Source organism: Nannobrachium achirus, assembly GCF_963921795.1.
Source record: "Nannobrachium achirus genome assembly, chromosome: 9".
Taxonomy (NCBI): Eukaryota; Metazoa; Chordata; class Actinopteri; order Myctophiformes; family Myctophidae; genus Nannobrachium; species Nannobrachium achirus.
In genome coordinates, this window is record NC_137818.1 from 24,938,238 (window position 1) to 24,956,701 (window position 18,464).

Genomic DNA, 18,464 nt, shown 5'->3' on the forward strand with positions numbered 1-18,464 from the left:
CAGGGCCTTGTATTTGGGTCCCCATCCAGGCCCATGTATTTGGGTTCTCATCCAGAATCAATGGGGTTACATACATTTTTTGTCTTAGGAATGCGACAATTAATACAAAAACATATTATTGAACTCCATTGTGTCTAATCAGTAGTCTCCATGGTGTGTCTAATCAATAGAAAAAAGTCATTTTGGGGGTGAACTACTCCTAATATCAAAATCTAATAAATGTATAGATAGATAGATTATAGTATCACAGTTTAAGGTTATTATTACGTTACAGAGAAGTATGAAAAAGATAAAGGAAAAACAATAACAGAGTACAGTAAAGAGCAAGGTACATCAAGAAAGGGAACGAATAATATATATATTAATATAGGCCTAATATTCTCGTAATATTGATTCACACTGGCTATCTCGATTCTTTCCTGAACTGAAGTAATATTTGTTGAGAATTAATAATAATAATAAAAGAACAATAAAGAAAAGTTCCTAATTAAAAACCGCTGTCATAATAAATCAGATAGGAACCTTTCCCAGTGGTCGTGCTTTTCAGAGGACGAGAGAGGAAAGCAAGAGTCTGCAGAAATAGTTCCGTGCGGGAGCAACAATCATCACATTCAAGATGGAGACCGCCAAAGCAGGACATCAGATGAGCTTAGCAGCTCTACAGAGACAAGATCCCTACATAAACAAACTCCTCGACGTTACTGGTCAGGTAGCGCTGTATAACTTCAACTCTAAAACGAACGAGTGGGTAAGTTGGCAAAAATGTAACCGTTTAATTTGGCGTTCTTCTTCCACGTAAACAACGTTAGCGAACGGTAGCATGCTAATGATGCTAGCCTAACTCCCCAACAACAATACAGAAACGGCCCTGCTATTTATATCTCGGCAGTAAGTGAGAGTTAACATGGCTTATGGCAAACCAAGTGACATAATGTTTGGCCTCAGTGTTTGTTGTGTTTAATTGCTACGGAACGCGCTAACGCCGACAAACAATTCGCTTCCATTTCCAGCACTTTGAAACTTACCTTTTGTAAATGTTGTCTGATTGTTGTCATTTCAGGAGAAGACGGAGATTGAGGGGACATTGTTTGTTTATACCAGGTAAATGCAACCCTCTTGACAGCGCGGAGAAGATAATGAAATTAGAAACATGGGAACGCATGCTTTTGTTTACATCGCTCTAGTTTGACGTACGCACGTGTTGTAGGCCGCAATCCATGTAAACAAATATGCTGTATCTGTTGTTGGTTAATCTATGTAACGCTATTACACAACACCTAATTGATTACATTTAGCCATAGATGTGGTCATAAGGCATAGGTTAACATACAATTGTGATTTTATGTGATTATATCTTTGTATTTTCTGTGTATATAATGATGCAAAGATTTTTCAGGATTTGTTTTGAGATAAGGGACAAAACTCCACCACTTGTACCCATGAAAAAAGTATAACGTTACCTTATTCTGCTCACACAATAAACCAACGTACTTTGGATTTGTGTTTAAGGAAACCTTTTACAAAAGGGGGGGGGATCCGAAATACACTGATGATTTTGCTGTCAAACATAACTATATGGAATCTATGAGAAGGTTGTGGGGGTCCCTGCTCCGTCTCTCAGTCTCAACTAAGGGGTCCTTGGCCTGAAAACGTTGGAGACCCCTGGTATAAGTCATGCAAATTCAATAATTATGTGTAACTTGCAGGTCAGCGTCCCCTCACCATGGCTTCACCATCATGAACCGGCTGAGTGCAGAGAACCTGGTGGAGCCTATCAACAAAGACCTGGAGTTCCAGCTCCAGGACCCCTTCCTGCTCTACAGGAATGCCAACTGTAAGCAGGAGCAGTCTTTTTTTTTACTTTGCAACTTGTTGTCTGATGACTTGTGTGTTGCATGGAGTGCTGGTGTGGTTTTTAGATTATTATTTTTTCTCTAGTGACTAGTGAATGTAGTGACCATGAATCGGTGTGTTTTTCTTTCCTAGTAAAAATCATAGTTTAACCACTTAAACCCTCTTTTATACGTGGCAACATGGCAATGTGGTGAGAAACTTGTGAGTGAAAACTTGTAGGACATTTTTAATGGAAAGATGAAATCAATTGTTTGTTGCACTGGCCAACCGAGCACACGAGCGGAGTGGAGCGACGACAAAAGCCGCTCCGCGCTCCAGAGGGCTCTTGTCCCACTCGCTCGTTGCTCTGGTCGGCCACCGGGCCGCTCCGCCGCTCAACTTGATTTCCGCATCTATCGCTCCGCGCTCGCTCCACGCTCCGCTCAGGGCCGTGAATCAGAGTCAAAAAAGTAATTTGCTACCATGTCCGAAACACTTTCTCCTTTGCCAGTGTGTTCCCAACACAAATGGCTGCGCTAACGTGAGCCTCGGCTTTGATGGAGACTTGGAGAGCTTTCCACTCGCCACTGTTTTGTTGGAAACATGCAGCTCGCGGCCCCAACAGGATCGGCTCGGAGCGGAGGAGGGTCGGCACTCAGACCCATAATAATTACTCGCTCACGCTCAACAAAAAAAAAACGACTCGCTCGGCTCCCCGCACCGCTCCTGCTCCACTCCGCTCGCATGCTCTGCTGGCCAATAACTGATACGGTAAATAGTCTGTGTTTGTTTATTGCCATATTCTTTCTGTTGAACATTGTTGAAAAAATATTTTTCCAGTCTATTATCAAAACATGTTCCTGACAAAGCTGCTAGGAATGTAGTTTTACTTTAATATCCTGTGAAATTAATGGGATATTCACCCAGTTCATTAACATAATTTTCCTAGTCTTGGATAAAGGAACTGTCTGCTAACTCTGCTTACAGAGTACAGTAGTCCAACAGAAAACTTAATCTGTGGGCCCTTATCATACTATCCAATAAAACCATACACATCAAAATCCTCAGTAATTTAACTCACGGTGTACAAATGGAACACATTTGGAGCTTTGTTTCTATGTGCACTTTTCAATTTAATTGACACTAAGGATTTTACTCATTAGATTATTTGTCTTTGTGCATTATTTTTCTTCAAAAGATCTTGAAGAATGGCAGTATTTCATCACACACCATTACTAGACAGTGATGTGCCAGACATTTTGTCACATTCTACATTGATGACATTACTGATGTATCTTTGTCCATATTAAAATATTTAGTTAAGATAGCATATACTGTAGGCAATGTGCATGCCCTTAGGGAATTCTAGCGTTCACTAACATACACACACTACCTCACCACAGTACCTTTAAAAGCGCTGTACAGACACCTGCCCAGGGTTTTCTGAAACACGTCCTTGCCCTTTTGCCGGAGATCTTGTTGGGGTCGCTGGGTCATATTTGGTAAGAGGGCCTCCTCCAAGGGATCTCTTCCATCCTCTTTGCATTTACCACACACTACATAAAGGTTCAGCTTGGTATTCCCCACAGTTGTATGACTCTGCATTGGGACATTAGGGTATCATGGAAGACAGCTTGGATTAAAAATGTGAGTACCTCTTGATGATCTTTCCAGAGTTTCTTATAGTTTATGCCATTAGGGGTCAATGCACACAATAGCACAGTTTTGGCATTCATTTAGATTAGATCTTCAGGAAGTAATTAACAGCACTGCCACCGAGACGATCTACTAGGAGTTTAAACATAAGTTTCATAAGGGCAACAAATAAAGAATTTGTCTTTTTTCCCATTTGTTTGCTGATTAGGACAAATAGCATTGCCATAGATAGTGTTAAAGTAGATTGTTCTCCCTTCTGACTTGGCTTGCCCATTAGCCAGGCTGGTATGCTAGGTACAAAGTAATTCCCCATTACATTAGCCCAGGTTTGACCTGGACTTGGTTTGTTACTGCAAATGCAAAAAGACTGACAACATGTGGAAAATGCAAGACAGAGAAAAATCTTGCGAAGGAAAGGACTATAGATATCTCACCCCAAAAGAAAAACAAGTGGGAAAGATCTAGATGGCAAATACAAAAATAGCACTCTTAAAGCCATTGTCATTTGAATTCTTCTGGGTGTTGTAAATCTAAACGCAGTCGATTACTTAAGTGAAAACAACTTCTGTCTATACTGACTGAAGTGGAGTTTGGTCCCAGTCTTGACAGCAGTAGGTCGGTAGCGTATCAGTGTGTGCATTCTGGCAGTCCTCCTGCTTTTCATCATTCCATTTTCCCACGCTTTTAATCCATGCAGATAGAATCTCCTAACTTGGTGAACATTCAGTCACGATGTCTGCAGAAAACACTTTAGTGCTGCTGCTCTCTCCTAGTGCCAGTTGTGATAGTTGTTGTGTAGCGTCTGGTTAAAATGTGTTTCTCCAGTCCGTTCCTCTGAGAGGGAGGTTTGTGAGTTATCTAACCCCCTGCAGACTCCCCATTCTGCTTATGAGTTCAGAAGGAGAGAGGCAGGGAGGATTTGTGCCTCAAGGCTGCAAACTTTAACCTAGAGGCTACATCTGGGAGACATTCTGTACATTTATAGGATATTTATGGACAAAACGTACTCTGTATGTGTACACAGTATGTTTTCTTTCATAATGATACAGTTCATAAATGTTCCTCAATGCTTTGTACAAATCTTTGAAATCAGACTTATGAATAACCTGTTATTCAAAGAAGACGATTATTTCTCTTTAGTCTGTTGAAAGGTGCAGTGAACCCTGAATATAAGAATACTTCAACATATCAATTGAAATTCTTGTGGTGCTTAGTCGCTTATGATGCCAAGATAATTTAAAATCTCTGTGGCCAATATTGAAATCTTGACCCAGAGATAAAATGGTGCGCTGTCTCAGTGTATACCTCAGATGGCCTGTCCACCAAAGCTTTCTCTTGTACCCGCTTGCAAGAGCAAAAGTCTTGTTTTAAATCTTAAGTGAAAGTAAGCATGCCAGAGTTCCCCCCTTCATGTTCTTCTCCTGCACACAAGTCTGTCACCAACAGCATACATTAGACTGAGTGTCATGCTCCTGATGCTGATTTATTTTGTAGATCTTTTTGTAGTCTATTGGATATACATGTGCATGTTGTGTGCACATCGCACAGTACATAGCCACTTGTTTACACCCCCACACACCACATTCCCCTTGGTACATACAACAGGGAGCTAAACACTTGGTGCTAGGCTACATCAGCATCAAGGGACCTTGAAAACATTGGAGTGCTGTATCACCCATGGCACCCATCACAACAAAATGAAACATTTTGCTCACTAGTACTACTTTGTTGTTGCATTTGGTATATTGGTATATACAGCTTTTTATAGTACAGTTAATTAAATAAGCAGTGCAGTTTAATTTTTCTGAGTTATTAGCAAGTAATTATTATACACTAGAAGCCTGTCATTATTTGATTCACTGCAGCTGATAATGTGAAATAAATCTTCAGCGGCAAGCTTGTTATTATGGGGCAGCAGTGGCTCAGGGGTAGAGTGGCAAAGTTTTGGCAGCACACACAAGTCATCAACCTGCTTCGTTGGGAACGGTGTGCTTTAATTTTGCTATGGTCTACTTGTTAAAAACAAAATGCTATCTAACATAATCATAAGATCCGATCAACACCAATCGCATGTTGCATGGCCTCTAATGCGATTTCTCACAGCGGATCCTCGGGTCACAAGGGCCGCAATCTAAAAACCCATCGTCAAAGAAAAGGGAAAAACGTACCCACTCTACGAGGGCCGCAATCCAGGACGCAACCACGTTGCGTCGAGGCAACCACTTTGCAATTTGCAGGAACTCCACCTTCTTGTGTCAGATAATTAAAATACTTCCAACAGTATATGTCCAACCACTGTAGTTGCTGGAACTATTATTCTTCTGTTCCAGAAGTACATGGATGTCAGAACCTGTATGGAGCAGATCTTTGAAACCGTATGGATGGGCCGCCCGCTGGCCTACTGGTCCAGGCGCATACCACATAGGCTCTGATGCCTGACAATATGTTGTGGGTTTGAATCCCGATCCTGACGACCTTTGCTGCGTGTCACTCCCCATCTCTCTCCCCATTTCCTGTCAGTCTACTGTCCTATCAATACAAAAAGGCATAAAAAAAAGCTCAAAATAAAAAACGTCACAAACATCAGGGATCTCCATATATGGGCATAAAAGGGATTGTATTAATGTGGTTGACCTAACGGGGCATCATCTGTGAATGCCCATATATATTGTGTCAGTCTCATGTGGTCTATGGGGAAGCAACCACTTTGCAATTTGCAGGAACTCCACCTTCTTGTGTCAGATAATTAAAATACTTCCTACAGTATATGTCCAACCACTGTAGTTGCTGGAACTATTATTCTTCTGTTCCAGAAGTACATGGATGTCAGAACCTGTATGGAGCAGATCTTTGAAACCGTATGGATGGGCCGCCCGATGGCCTACTGGTCCAGGCGCATACCACATAGGCTCTGATGCCTGACAATATGTTGTGGGCTTGAATCCCGATCCTGACGACCTTTGCTGCGTGTCACTCCCCATCTCTCTCCCCATTTCCTGTCAGTCTACTGTCCTATCAATACAAAAAGGCATAAAAAAAAGCTCAAAATAAAAAACGTCACAAACATCAGGGATCTCCATATATGGGCATAAAAGGGATTGTATTAATGTGGTTGACCTAACGGGGCATCATCTGTGAATGCCCATATATATTGTGTCAGTCTCATGTGGTCTATGGGGAAGCAACCACTTTGCAATTTGCAGGAACTCCACCTTCTTGTGTCAGATAATTAAAATACTTCCTACAGTATATGTCCAACCACTGTAGTTGCTGGAACTATTATTCTTCTGTTCCAGAAGTACATGGATGTCAGAACCTGTATGGAGCAGATCTTTGAAACCGTATGGATGGGCCGCCCGCTGGCCTACTGGTCCAGGCGCATACCACATAGGCTCTGATGCCTGACAATATGTTGTGGGTTTGAATCCCGATCCTGACGACCTTTGCTGCGTGTCACTCCCCATCTCTCTCCCCATTTCCTGTCAGTCTACTGTCCTATCAATACAAAAAGACATAAAAAAAGCTCAAAATAAAAAAACGTCACAAACATCAGGGATCTCCATATATGGGCATAAAAGGGATTGTATTAATGTGGTTGACCTAACGGGGCATCATCTGTGAATGCCCATATATATTGTGTCAGTCTCATGTGGTCTATGGGGAATGCCCATATATGGACATATTGTGTCGGTCTCATGTGGTCTATGACATCAGACATCTATTAAATCAGACGTCAGTCATCACCATATTTGGGGAAATTTGGCCACATTTTGTCCAACTTAAACAACCAACCACGTCTGTGATTTGGTCAAAGTTGATCCCATGCCAAAGCGCCAGCAGTATGCCGTTACCCAGGCGGGTGCGTTCTCACCCTTAGGGTATCTTACTAGTAATATTCAGTGTCTGTCTGTTCTGATGAACGGTAACCTGTGATCACATTAAGACACTGAACCCCTAAATGTTCCTGATGAGCAGGCTGGCGCAATGCCTTCAAACTTAAGGCCTGAAATATTTTGTTTATCTCTGTCAATATTTATTTCTGTCTTTGCTGTCAATTATAAATTTGTGTCAAAAGATATTCTTTGACATTGAACCCACCAAAGAGCTCTAAAATGCACCAGCTTTCATTTGTGATAAATGCAAGAGCAGTGGTATTTTCTTTTCTTCTTTTTCTTCACCATCTTCATCTTCTGCAAGTTATGATCTTTGTCTTTCTAATCTTCTCATATACTTTTACTTTACCCTGTTAAGTACCCCTTTTCTAATGTTCTCAGTGTACAGTAAGTGTGTTTTTGTTCTTACAGTGGGTATCTATAGTATCTGGTTCTATGACAAGAGGGACTGCCAACGCATTGCCCAGCTCATGGTCAAGTAAGTTGTATGTATGTATGTACTAACTAACATTCATGTTATAGTGGTTTTGTGTGTGTGAGATGCCTTTACTGTGTGCATGAGCACACAGTTGTGTTTGCGGTTTGTGAAAGAGATTACATGATTTTTTGTTACATCTCAAAGTAGTCTTGTGTTTCCAGACAACTTTCCACACTCTCCAAATGCTATATAGAGTACGGAACTACACCTTCTGAAAGCAGAGAAAGGAAGCTCACGAAAATATACATTTAAAATGTATTTTGAATATCCGTTTCTGATAAGCTGCATAGGCTTTGATCATTTTCATTTACTTTAGGACAAATGCGATTTCAATGATGAAACAGAAGTGGAGAGGAGGCTCATTTTGCCAGACTGTTGACCGTGTGAGTCAACATTCTGGCTCCATAGACTACATCTCAAGCAGCTCCATCTGACCATCAGAAGTGTCAGATTCAGAACACAAACACAACTCTATGGGCGCGTTCGGAAATACCGCACTGAGCGCACTGGCCAATACAAACTAATACGTGAGTGCGTTCCGGGTGCGCATTTCCGAACGCACCCTACATTAAGCCTGTCATTTTGCATAATCAGCCATACATTCCTTTCCCTTCCGATGACAAGAAGACATGGAGACAGGAAAGTATTTTAAGAGAGAATGTTTGCTACAGCTATAAATCACAGGTCGTGCATATATTCGTGTGCAACAAATTAGATGGAATACTTTGATTTATAATTTGCTCACAATGTGTTGCATTGTAGTACGTTGTGAGCTTGTAGATCAGGTATTTTCGGCAAGCAAAACTGTTGGTTGTGTGAACTAATTTTCTGTGGTAAATCGCTGTTTTATCTTCTTTTCCTGTTATTTAGTCTTCCAAAAACTGGTCCGGGTGTTTGTTTGTTTTTTATCCAAAGAAGCATTCTTGTCAATTTCGGCCGAGCCGCCACAGGCTTGCACAGTTCACAATGGCAGCCATGGGCCTTATGCAATTCCGCTTATTTACTTCGCTCCTAAATCCCTTTTTTCGGTTCGATTTACCAAGGAATTCTCCTTTAAGCCCACTGGCCTGTGTCTCCAACCCAGTATAAATGAATTAGCTGTGTCAACTCATCGATGTCTTATCTTAAGCCCACTGCCCTGTCTCTCCAACCCAGGATTGTGAAACAGGAAGCAGACCATGCACAAAGGGTGTCACCACCAGAGATGACGGGACCAATGAGGACTAATGGCATGGCAGAGCCACGCTCTATTGATATTCTGGAGCTTCTCAGCAAAGCCAAGGAAGAGTACCAAAGAGTAAGAAGGACACAACCCAGTACAAAAGGAGTAACCTTATCTGTTGATGGTGGCCGGCAAAAGCCTTCTACACAACAATGGTGGCATGAAAGCAAGCAAAAACAAAAAGAGAAAATAAAGACAATTTGGGGTAGATTGTAGGCTACTAACTCTTTTCTCCCACACATTTGAGATTAGGATGTTACTTAATCCCAGATTATTCCAATTCTGTATGTGTATGAATAGTACTAAGCACACAGATGTAATTTCTGACTTTTGCGTTATCATTTTATCTTTCATAGTTGCATTTTAATCACACAAAAACAATAGCCACGAGTCTATTTTAAGGGACCGTCTAATGCTTCATTTATTCTCCGCCTCATGACAATGTCACTTAGAAATAGCCCACAAGCTCACAGCAGATGGCATTGTGACGCATTTAGAGCTTGTAGATTGAATTTTCGTCAAGAAGCACTGTTGTATGACGAGGTGTTTATCATATTATCCGTCTTTTTTTCTGTCCTTCAGACTCAGACAGGTGAAACAGAGGTGTCTGTTACTGCAGCGCCGATCTTGAAACCAGCCATCGACGCAACAGAGCATGCGCACAGCACACCGCAACCTGAAAAGGTCTACACACACAGCATGCCCTGTCATACATACACATTATGCCCTGTCAAACGTCAACCCAGATCAGCCACTGGTTCCTGCAGCAGGCAGTTTAAATCACATTACAGGACCTGTCAACTGTCACCAGTTTTGACTACACAACAAATTCCTCCCATAGGGATATATTTGGGTTGATGATTTTGTCTGTTAGAAAGTTTGCAGTGTTCCTCAAGGAGTCTGCAAAGAAACATTGTAACCACTAAGATACAGCCAGGGATTTTTATTTAACTTTTTTTCATGATTTGTTTGGGGCTTTTATGCCTTTATTGATAGGACAGTAGACTGACAGGAAATTAGAGAGATGGGGAGTGACACGCAGCAAAGTTAGTTGGATCGGGATTCGAACCCACAACGCGTTGTGGGGGATCAGAGCCTACGTCGTATGTGCCTTGATCGCTAGGCCAGCGGGCGGATTGTTGAAACAAATTATTTTTATATGAACAAAACTGCTTGATAAGAGCAATGTTAGTGTAACTATAACCTGTTTCACTTAATGATTTTCACTTTTGATTCTTTGTAGAGACGAGACCTCATTGCAGTGTATACTGTAGTTGATAAGCTGATGTTGATAAAATAATTATCCTTTCATTGAATGTCTGAACTCCAACATTGTTCTTGTGAAGCAGTTTATAGGTAAACAAGTGGCTAGCATTAGGCTTGTCTCTATATAGACATGGCAATCTTAATAGTTTTACCAATAATTGGAAAACTATTTCACATAAACAATGTTGGTCTAACTATGAGATTTGCTGGGGGGGAAAAAAGTAAATTATATACGTATATGCCTGAATGTAGCCTCCACTACAATCAACTATCAATGTCAAAAATGTAAACGGCAGGTGGTACTGTCAGACATTAAGGCTAAAAAGTTAACAAAGGGCTGTCCGGTGGCCTACTTGTCCGGGCGCATACCACTTAGGCATTGCCGCATAGATGCCTGGCGGCGTCGCCAGTTCGATTCCCGATCCGGACGACCTATGCTTTGCATGTAACTCCCCGTCTCTCCCCCATTTCCTGTCAGACTACTGTCCTATCAATAGAGGCATAAAAGCCCAAAAACAAATCTTAAAAAAGGTCCTAAAAAAAGGACCCAGGGATGTTTTGTGTTCATCTCAAATAAATATTGTATTATAATTATACGTATTTTGGTATCCCCATTCCCCAAATCCCTGATAACGGTTCCTTCTCTTTTCTTTCTAGAGCTCTCATACAGTTGCGAAGCAGATCACAGTTGAAGAACTCTTTGGCTCCTCTCTTCACAAGGATCCCACTCTGCCTGCTATGCCCACCCAGAACGCCACCACTGCCCCGAGTGAACCATGCATCTCCGGCCCCACTTCCTACCTCCAGAGCCAGCCGTACCCCCCACCGCCTGCTCTCGATCCTCAGCTCCCACGCCATCTGACGGCACCAGACCCTGGGGTTGGCCAGCGCCACCCAGCCCCCAGCTTGCTCCCTGCTCCAGCCACCTACACCCTCCACCCCGGCCCCGCTTTCCAGGCAGTAGGCCCCGCAACAGAGCCGCAGCCTAGGTGTTCGCCACTCCTGGTGGCTCCAACTGGGGCCGAGCCACGAGCTGCCCCACCTGGTCCTGTGGCACCGCCATCAAACTCTGCAGCCTACATGGGCCACGAGATCCTCAATACGCTCAAACCTTCTGTGAATTCTGACCTCCATAAGCCCACGCTTGCCCCTAACTTCCTGCCTAGCACATTGGTCCCACCGCAGAGCTTCCAGGAGCCAGTGGGGCCAGTGGGGAAGCCACTTCTCCAGCAGGGAAAGGATGTGGATGTGTTCTCTCAGGCCCCAAGCCGCATCAAAACAATGCCTGTAAGTGGTTCTTCAACATCCCTTTGACTTTTATACATGCATTCATAATGTGAAATGGTCAAATACTGTATTATATATTGGCAACCTACATAGTTGCTATGGTTAAGAAAGTGTATATCCCATTTCTCTTGTTTTTTGTATCTGCCTTTTGCTCTATTGTTCTTTCTTTCTTTCTGTCTCCTCTTTGATTATTTCACTCATCGTTTCTCTTTGCATCTTTCTCTTTCCCATTCTCCCCCTTGTTCCCCCACTCTCCCCATTCTCCCCCTTTTCTCTCCCACCTTCCCTCCCTCAGGGTGTCCATATGAATACAGGCCTTGGTGCTCCAGGGGCAGAGATTTCAGTGCTCCTGTCCCCCAGCGCCTTTCAGCATTCCATTAAAAAGCCAACGGTGGAACTGCCCCGCATGGCAACCACATCAGCAGCATTAACGATGACCACGACAACGGCAACAGTGGTCCCTCCCGCTCCCTCTGACCCCTCATCTGCTTCTACAGTTGGCAACGAACCTCACCAGACCCTCTGTAGCAAGACACAGCTTCAGGACACGCTGATAAACCTTATCAAGGTACATTATAATAGAATAATATAACATACATATTTTAGTGCTTCAGTGGGTAGAAAATCTGTAAAAGCCATTTGGTCTTGTTTTTGGGAGAACTGGCTGTTGGAAAGGCTTGCATCAAATGATGCTTTTACTTGATAAATCTGACCATCTGCAGGTAGACATGCCCATGCATGAAATGAAATCGCATTTACAATTTGGAGAATATTGGTTTTCCATTTTTTCTGTTTCCTTGCAGAATGACCCAGCTTTCCTCAGTGCCATTCATGATGCCTACTTACAAAGCCTGTCCAAGGATTTCAGCAACATGAAGCTATAGCCCTACTCGACCACCACCATTATTAATTGTACAATCTATGGTCACTCTACTCAGCAATTTGTGCAAGTCTGTCATCATCCCCCTGCATCAAGGCTACTTGCATCTTTCAGCCCAGTACCCAAATGGAGTGAAGTGAAGTCATTAATTCTGGGAGTCAACATTTGTCTAAGGATTTCACAGATGTCAAGCTATAATCTTAAGATGTCACCTCCATTTATTTTTTTACAACTGCTATAACATCTTCAACTACTCGGATAAGAGCTGCAACATCACTGAACACCTCCCATTCATTGAGGGCTTTTTTTCTTTTTACAACCACGGACAATGTCTGTCGGGCTGCTCCTGGAACCTGGAATTATCAAAATGTTCACATTTTGTTGTGTGGAGAGCCAAACAAAAACTACAACGTACTTTGGGTCCTGACCCATTGTTTTCAAAATGTTGCCCAATATCCTACTTAACCACGGTTTCCATCATTCTATGATCCCTTTCCAGCTATGACCTCTCATTTGTGAGACTGAAACCGCAAAACTGATTTAAGCACATCCACTGGCTCTTTGATGGTGCCAACACCACCCTTGTTAAATGTAAGGCTTAAAATGGCACACTTCTCCCCACATATCTGCTTTTAAGCCCTTAGCTGAATATTGACCTACTTAGACTCTGTCCAGATTACTCACTGTACCTGGATCAATTAATTGTTAAATGGTGTTGAAAGAACTCCTAAGAAGTAGAGATTCCAGACCTTATCTTAACCCTTGTTTTTTGTTTGACCATAAGCTCCTCTGCACAGGACTCTCATGAGGGTGAGGGGAAACTCGGAATATGCTTGGAAATAGATTGTAACCTGGCTGTTCAAGCAATAAGCTGATTTTGTTGCTTGGTTGGCTTGTTCCTGGATCCCACTAGCTTCTGAGTTTTGTAAATGGTGAAAGTTAGGTTTACAGCCTTGAATTTGGCTTCTGAAATCTGAACCTTTCGACACAGCATCAACGGGGAGACTTTTCACACAGTTTATTTTTTATTTTTATATAGGCAACCATGTTGCAAAGTTTTCTCCTCATCATTCCTGTTTGGACCTCATCAGCTGGTGGACAAGATAACAGGAGGAATAATCATGTACAGTTTGAACCAGGTAAACCATGATTCCACTGGAGCGTGTACATGTTGGGAACCATTGAGTCATCTTCTGGCTCTTATTAATTTGACAAGCTTTTGTAGCTACATAATGTGAGAATATGAGAAGAGTGTGGTATAGACATTGGTATACCGGACGGATTGGACTCCATGCTGGAGGTCTCTGAAATATTTTTGCAGGGCATTCTCAGACATTGATACAAGAATTCTCCCTCTATCTGGAGGTGAAAATGTAAGACTTCAAATTTTCTTTCCTATGCTACCATACCCCTAAAACTCCCTTTACAATTGATCGTTGATGCCTGTTTATTTTTTGCAAATGCACTGAACTGCCATAGTGAACTTTTGCAGCTATTTTTTTGCGTTGTCACGTTAGTTAGTTTGTCGTTCAGATCACTGAGGACATTTTGTAACCAAGCCCAAAGGAAGACGTGGATTTCCAGTTTTTGCCCAAGCACTTGCAGCCGGAAGCTGAGACACCTGCCCATGTTATGCTCAGTCGTACAACCATGTCGCTCACCAAAAATAGCAGATGTACAAGCTCACAAAATGTGACGTGTTTGTGTGTGTGTAGGTTGGCTATTTTAGATGCACGACACTGTCATAAGACATAAGTATTAATCAGGCTTATGGCATTTTCAGTTTGCTGCTTTTTGTAATGTGTTGCACACTACAGCTCTCCTTAGACACACGCACACACCAATTATTTCCTACTATTTGCCTTGCTTTCTCCTCCCTTGGCTTCTACCTTTAGCTCTCAGTCCCTCTTTCTGTCCTTCTCTTGTCTCCCCTTTACTAGCTACCATGGGAGGTGGGGCATGTGCAATAGAAGACAGTCAGTCACAATGCCTTCTTTAGGATACCAGCGTTTTATGTAGTACACTAGAACCTTGTTATAACCTGAATTGCTGAATTCTGGACCCATGCAATACCAACAGGGTGGAATTACGAAAACATACTAAATATAGTATATTCATTTTGTACAAATGTTAAAATTTGGTTTGACCAATAACATGAAGCATCTTATCCACAAATTAGACTCCATGGATGTGAATGTGTGTGTACCAGTAAATACGTATGCGTTTTTACATTTTGAATACATTTTCGAATCAGTAACCTAATTACGTTTATTTAAATTATCTGAATACAAAACGCATTACAAATATGAACTACCTCCTTTTCCAATGGTTCTGGATTAGCAAAGTTCTTGGTACTATTTTGTTAACTTTCTTTGGATCTAGGTTTAACTAGGTTTAAATTTGATTTATAATACAAAAACATTCAAATGAAAAAGCTTATTGTTATATTAGGCCTTTGTTTGTGCAGTAAAGGAGGTTTCAGTAAAGGCTACCTTATCCTTTACAGCCACTATGGTACAGATTATACAAAGCCTCCCCCTCTCTCTCTCTCTCTCATATATATATATCACTTATGTTGCTTATTGTGTCCGTTGGCTTGCAAAACAAGATTTTCTATACAGAGAAATGTCGTCAGATTCTTCTCAGTGTTGGCTGTACCTCTGGAACTCTCATTTGTTATTTGTTTTAATTTACACAGATTTTCCCTCTAAATTGTCCCTTTAAACTTCATCATATGAAATATTGAAATCTTTTGGAAAACTTAAGATATGTGTAGCTTTCTTTAAAAATAGACATATCAGAATCGTCAGGCTTTTATTGCAGTATTTTGTCAGAATGCAGCATTTGTGCTGGCTGACAGGGCTGTTGGTTACATCAAAATGTGAAAAGCTAGGGAGGTTGTCAATGAAGATCTTTTATTTTCTTATCATTCAAGCATCTGTGTAATTCAAATGATTTACTTCTGCACGTCATTCCAATGTTGTAAACTTGAATGCTAGACATTAAATTTGATTTGTTCGTCAGGTTTATCAAAGAAACCCTAACAAATAAGAAGATGGGTGTTTATTGGAATTCCATTTCATAGACCGGTTTGAATTTGAAAATGGCCACTTTATTTATCATGCATAACTTTCTAAAAATGAATATCTCTTTTTTATTTTGTGTGAATTGAATTTCTACATGGACTCAATCATGTCCTATTTGTAAACTGTACATCTGCATCATGCAGTTTGAATGTATTGGATGTTTACTGGTATTACCTGTTCTTGTGACACTCCATTATGAGTGTATTTGAGTTGCGCTACATCTAGATCTTCAGACTTTTAATTCCAATTGGCAAATCTTACAAGCTCACCAGAAAAGGTACCAAACAGATTTTCTTTCTCCGCTTGTTGTACCATTGATAACAACTAATGCATTTCACATTTAGGCATTTAGCGCACCTATTGAGAATGACCATCAATGTATGAGCCGTTTGTATCTTGGACACTTGGAAGAAATTACAGTGATTTGACATTTGAGTAACAAACTCCCTGTGTAACCCACTTTGTAACTCCCCACTTAACTGTCCATTTGAGTTTTCCAGACCAGACCCTTATTGTTAAACTAAACACATGCACACAGTAAAGGGGTTGAATTTGAGATATTTTTAATCCTAGTCCCATATTTTAAGGTTTTACGGTTATTTTATGCCTTCTAATGTCTCTTATTGGCTAGAAATATTCATTTTTGTTGGATGTTTTGGGGAAGTGTTTGCAAATTGCATTCATCTTAATTTTTAAATCATTGTCGCTGTGTGCAATTTGGTTATAACTATTTTGTGATATTAAAGATTGGAAAAAACAAAAACTTGCTGTTATCTATCTCTGGAATAAATTCAGAATCATCATGTACTTATATTTCTAGGCTTAAAAAGTTATGCTGCAGCCAAGTGCAATTTCTCTATTTTGACACTAGATGTCACCAAACGTCCACTGCAAATGTTATGCTAATGCCATGTCATTAGAATCAAAATGTATTTTTTTATCCAAATTGTTATTGTAACAGTTATGGAGAATTATATATGCAGCACGAGGTACAATCAAACATTAAAGCTAAAAGGATAAAACAAAAAGTCCTGGGGACTTGTTTCCATTGAAGTCCTCATTTCACTCTGTGTTACATAAGTAGCCCAATACATACGGTAATATTACTTTAATGAGTAACAAAGCAATATAGCATTATACTTTTACAAACTCTTAAACTCTTGGCAGCTTTTTAAGCAAAATAATGTACACTAATGACAACAGTTTGTCTAACATTACAAAATAGGCTACATAGTGTGTCTACAGAGGGCGCTACTGTTATTTTTTTCTCATTGTGACATGACAATTTACAAATGCTATTCTAGCCTAGCCTGACACTTCAGTCCGCACATCACCCCCCCCTGTTGGGGAGTGAAACGTAGTGAACGTAGTGTGAGATGTCTGGCGCTCGCAGTCAGGCAAATTCTAGCCTGCCATCCTGTCTTCCATGCCTTGTCCTTTTGGTTTGCAATTGCATATATATTTTGTCTATTTACTGAAACTCCGGTCAATTTTAGCTATAGGCTATGGAAAACCAAGGTCGACCTGTAGGCCTACTTGCTTAAAGTTTGCTATAAGTTGTAACATAGCCACTAGCCAGCCTCCTATTATGCCTTACATTTGCTTGGTACATAAAGTCTCTTTTTAACTACACAACATTAGCCTACTTTATTAATTAATATATAGGATTTTAACAAATGAGGGAACAAATCAATCTACATATAATTTCTTACAATTAAGGCCCATTTGCTACAAAACCTGTGATGGGAATAAAGAAGTTGAAGGGTAAATGTAGATCTGTGATGTGCGTGTATGTTAAAATCATGTATAGCCTTTACAGCTTTACATTAGGCCTATTTCAGATCATTTTCGAAAGCATAGGCTACATGTATTCTTTATTTTTTTGTTTAATACATTTTGGAAAAGCAGCCATTGAGGTGCCCACTGTGTCTGACATCCACTAACATAGGCTACTAAATATGTCATATGTGTGGTTAATAGTAAGTAGCCTTAGAGGCTAGTGGGCAGGGACTTGCAGAGAATGTTAGGCAGGGGTGAAATTTCTAAAAGGGCCTTTTGGTGAAAATATCGAAAATAGCAGACCTCCAAGCTCACAACGTGTCGCAGCTTGGAGGTCGGCTATTTTTGGTGCTTGATACAAGCACTGAACTATATAATAGGTCATTACTGGAGATGGCATGAATTTCTACACAGAGAGGGCAATTCTTTCAACATAAGATGCTGCATTCAAGTTCAGGAGAGTTTGGACAAGGCAATTCTCTTGAATGCTGCCTTCAGGTAAGGCATGGAAAGGGGGCATTTGCATTTCTTTCACCATAGTAAAAACTGAATTCATGATCTGGAGAGGGCACTTTTTATAGACAGATAAAAGGGCAGGGGCTCAAGCCCGCTTTGATGTCTATGTGTGCACGTGCCTATAGGTGTCAGTCTGAGGAGAGAGAGGAGAGCCAGTATTTAAGTTTACTGCCATTCACGTTCTCATCTTCCTTCCAAGAACTTGCCAAACTGGTATGCTATTCCAGATTCTACAATAAGATAAGGAGAATAAAGGCCTACCCGATGTTAGCAAAATGCCAAATCTAATGTGGGAAACTAGGCTATGGTTTATCTATCACACACACACACACGTGTTTCATGGTAATGTGTGTGCGTGCGTGCGTGCGTGCGTGTGTGTGTGTGTGTGTGTGTGTGTGTGTGTGTGTGTGTGTGTGTGTGTGTGTGTGTGTGTGCTCATTTGGACAGTACTTTGCACTCTGTGGTCGATGTTTGCAAACACGCCCACCTCCCTTGCACCCCCCCCCCTCTCAGTGTCTATCTCTTATCTGTCACCCGGCACAGTCTTTTTAACCCCTGCGATCGTCTA

The 18,464-nt window shown here is 41.2% G+C and overlaps 1 protein-coding gene across 1 annotated transcript; it reads left to right on the forward strand.

Annotated features, from left to right (window-relative positions):
- Window positions 1-592: 592 nt before the first annotated feature.
- On the forward strand, window positions 593-16,304 carry dcp1a (decapping mRNA 1A). Its single transcript, XM_080733495.1, has 9 exons — window positions 593-748; window positions 1,061-1,101; window positions 1,707-1,834; window positions 7,794-7,860; window positions 9,016-9,157; window positions 9,665-9,766; window positions 11,006-11,635; window positions 11,931-12,203; window positions 12,439-16,304. Exons 1-9 carry the CDS (start codon window positions 617-619, stop codon window positions 12,517-12,519), a joined length of 1,596 nt encoding a protein of 531 aa, XP_080589621.1. The 5' UTR covers window positions 593-616; the 3' UTR covers window positions 12,520-16,304.
- Window positions 16,305-18,464: the final 2,160 nt, after the last annotated feature.

Bases quoted from the DNA above. Each gene is read 5' to 3' on its own strand.
- dcp1a (XM_080733495.1), top strand. From the start codon at position 617: ATGGAGACCGCCAAAGCAGGACATCAGATGAGCTTAGCAGCTCTACAG. The intron at 749-1,060 runs GTAAGTTGGCAA...TTGTCATTTCAG, and splicing joins ACTCTAAAACGAACGAGTGG to GAGAAGACGGAGATTGAGGG. The intron at 7,861-9,015 runs GTAAGTTGTATG...TCTCCAACCCAG, and splicing joins ATTGCCCAGCTCATGGTCAA to GATTGTGAAACAGGAAGCAG.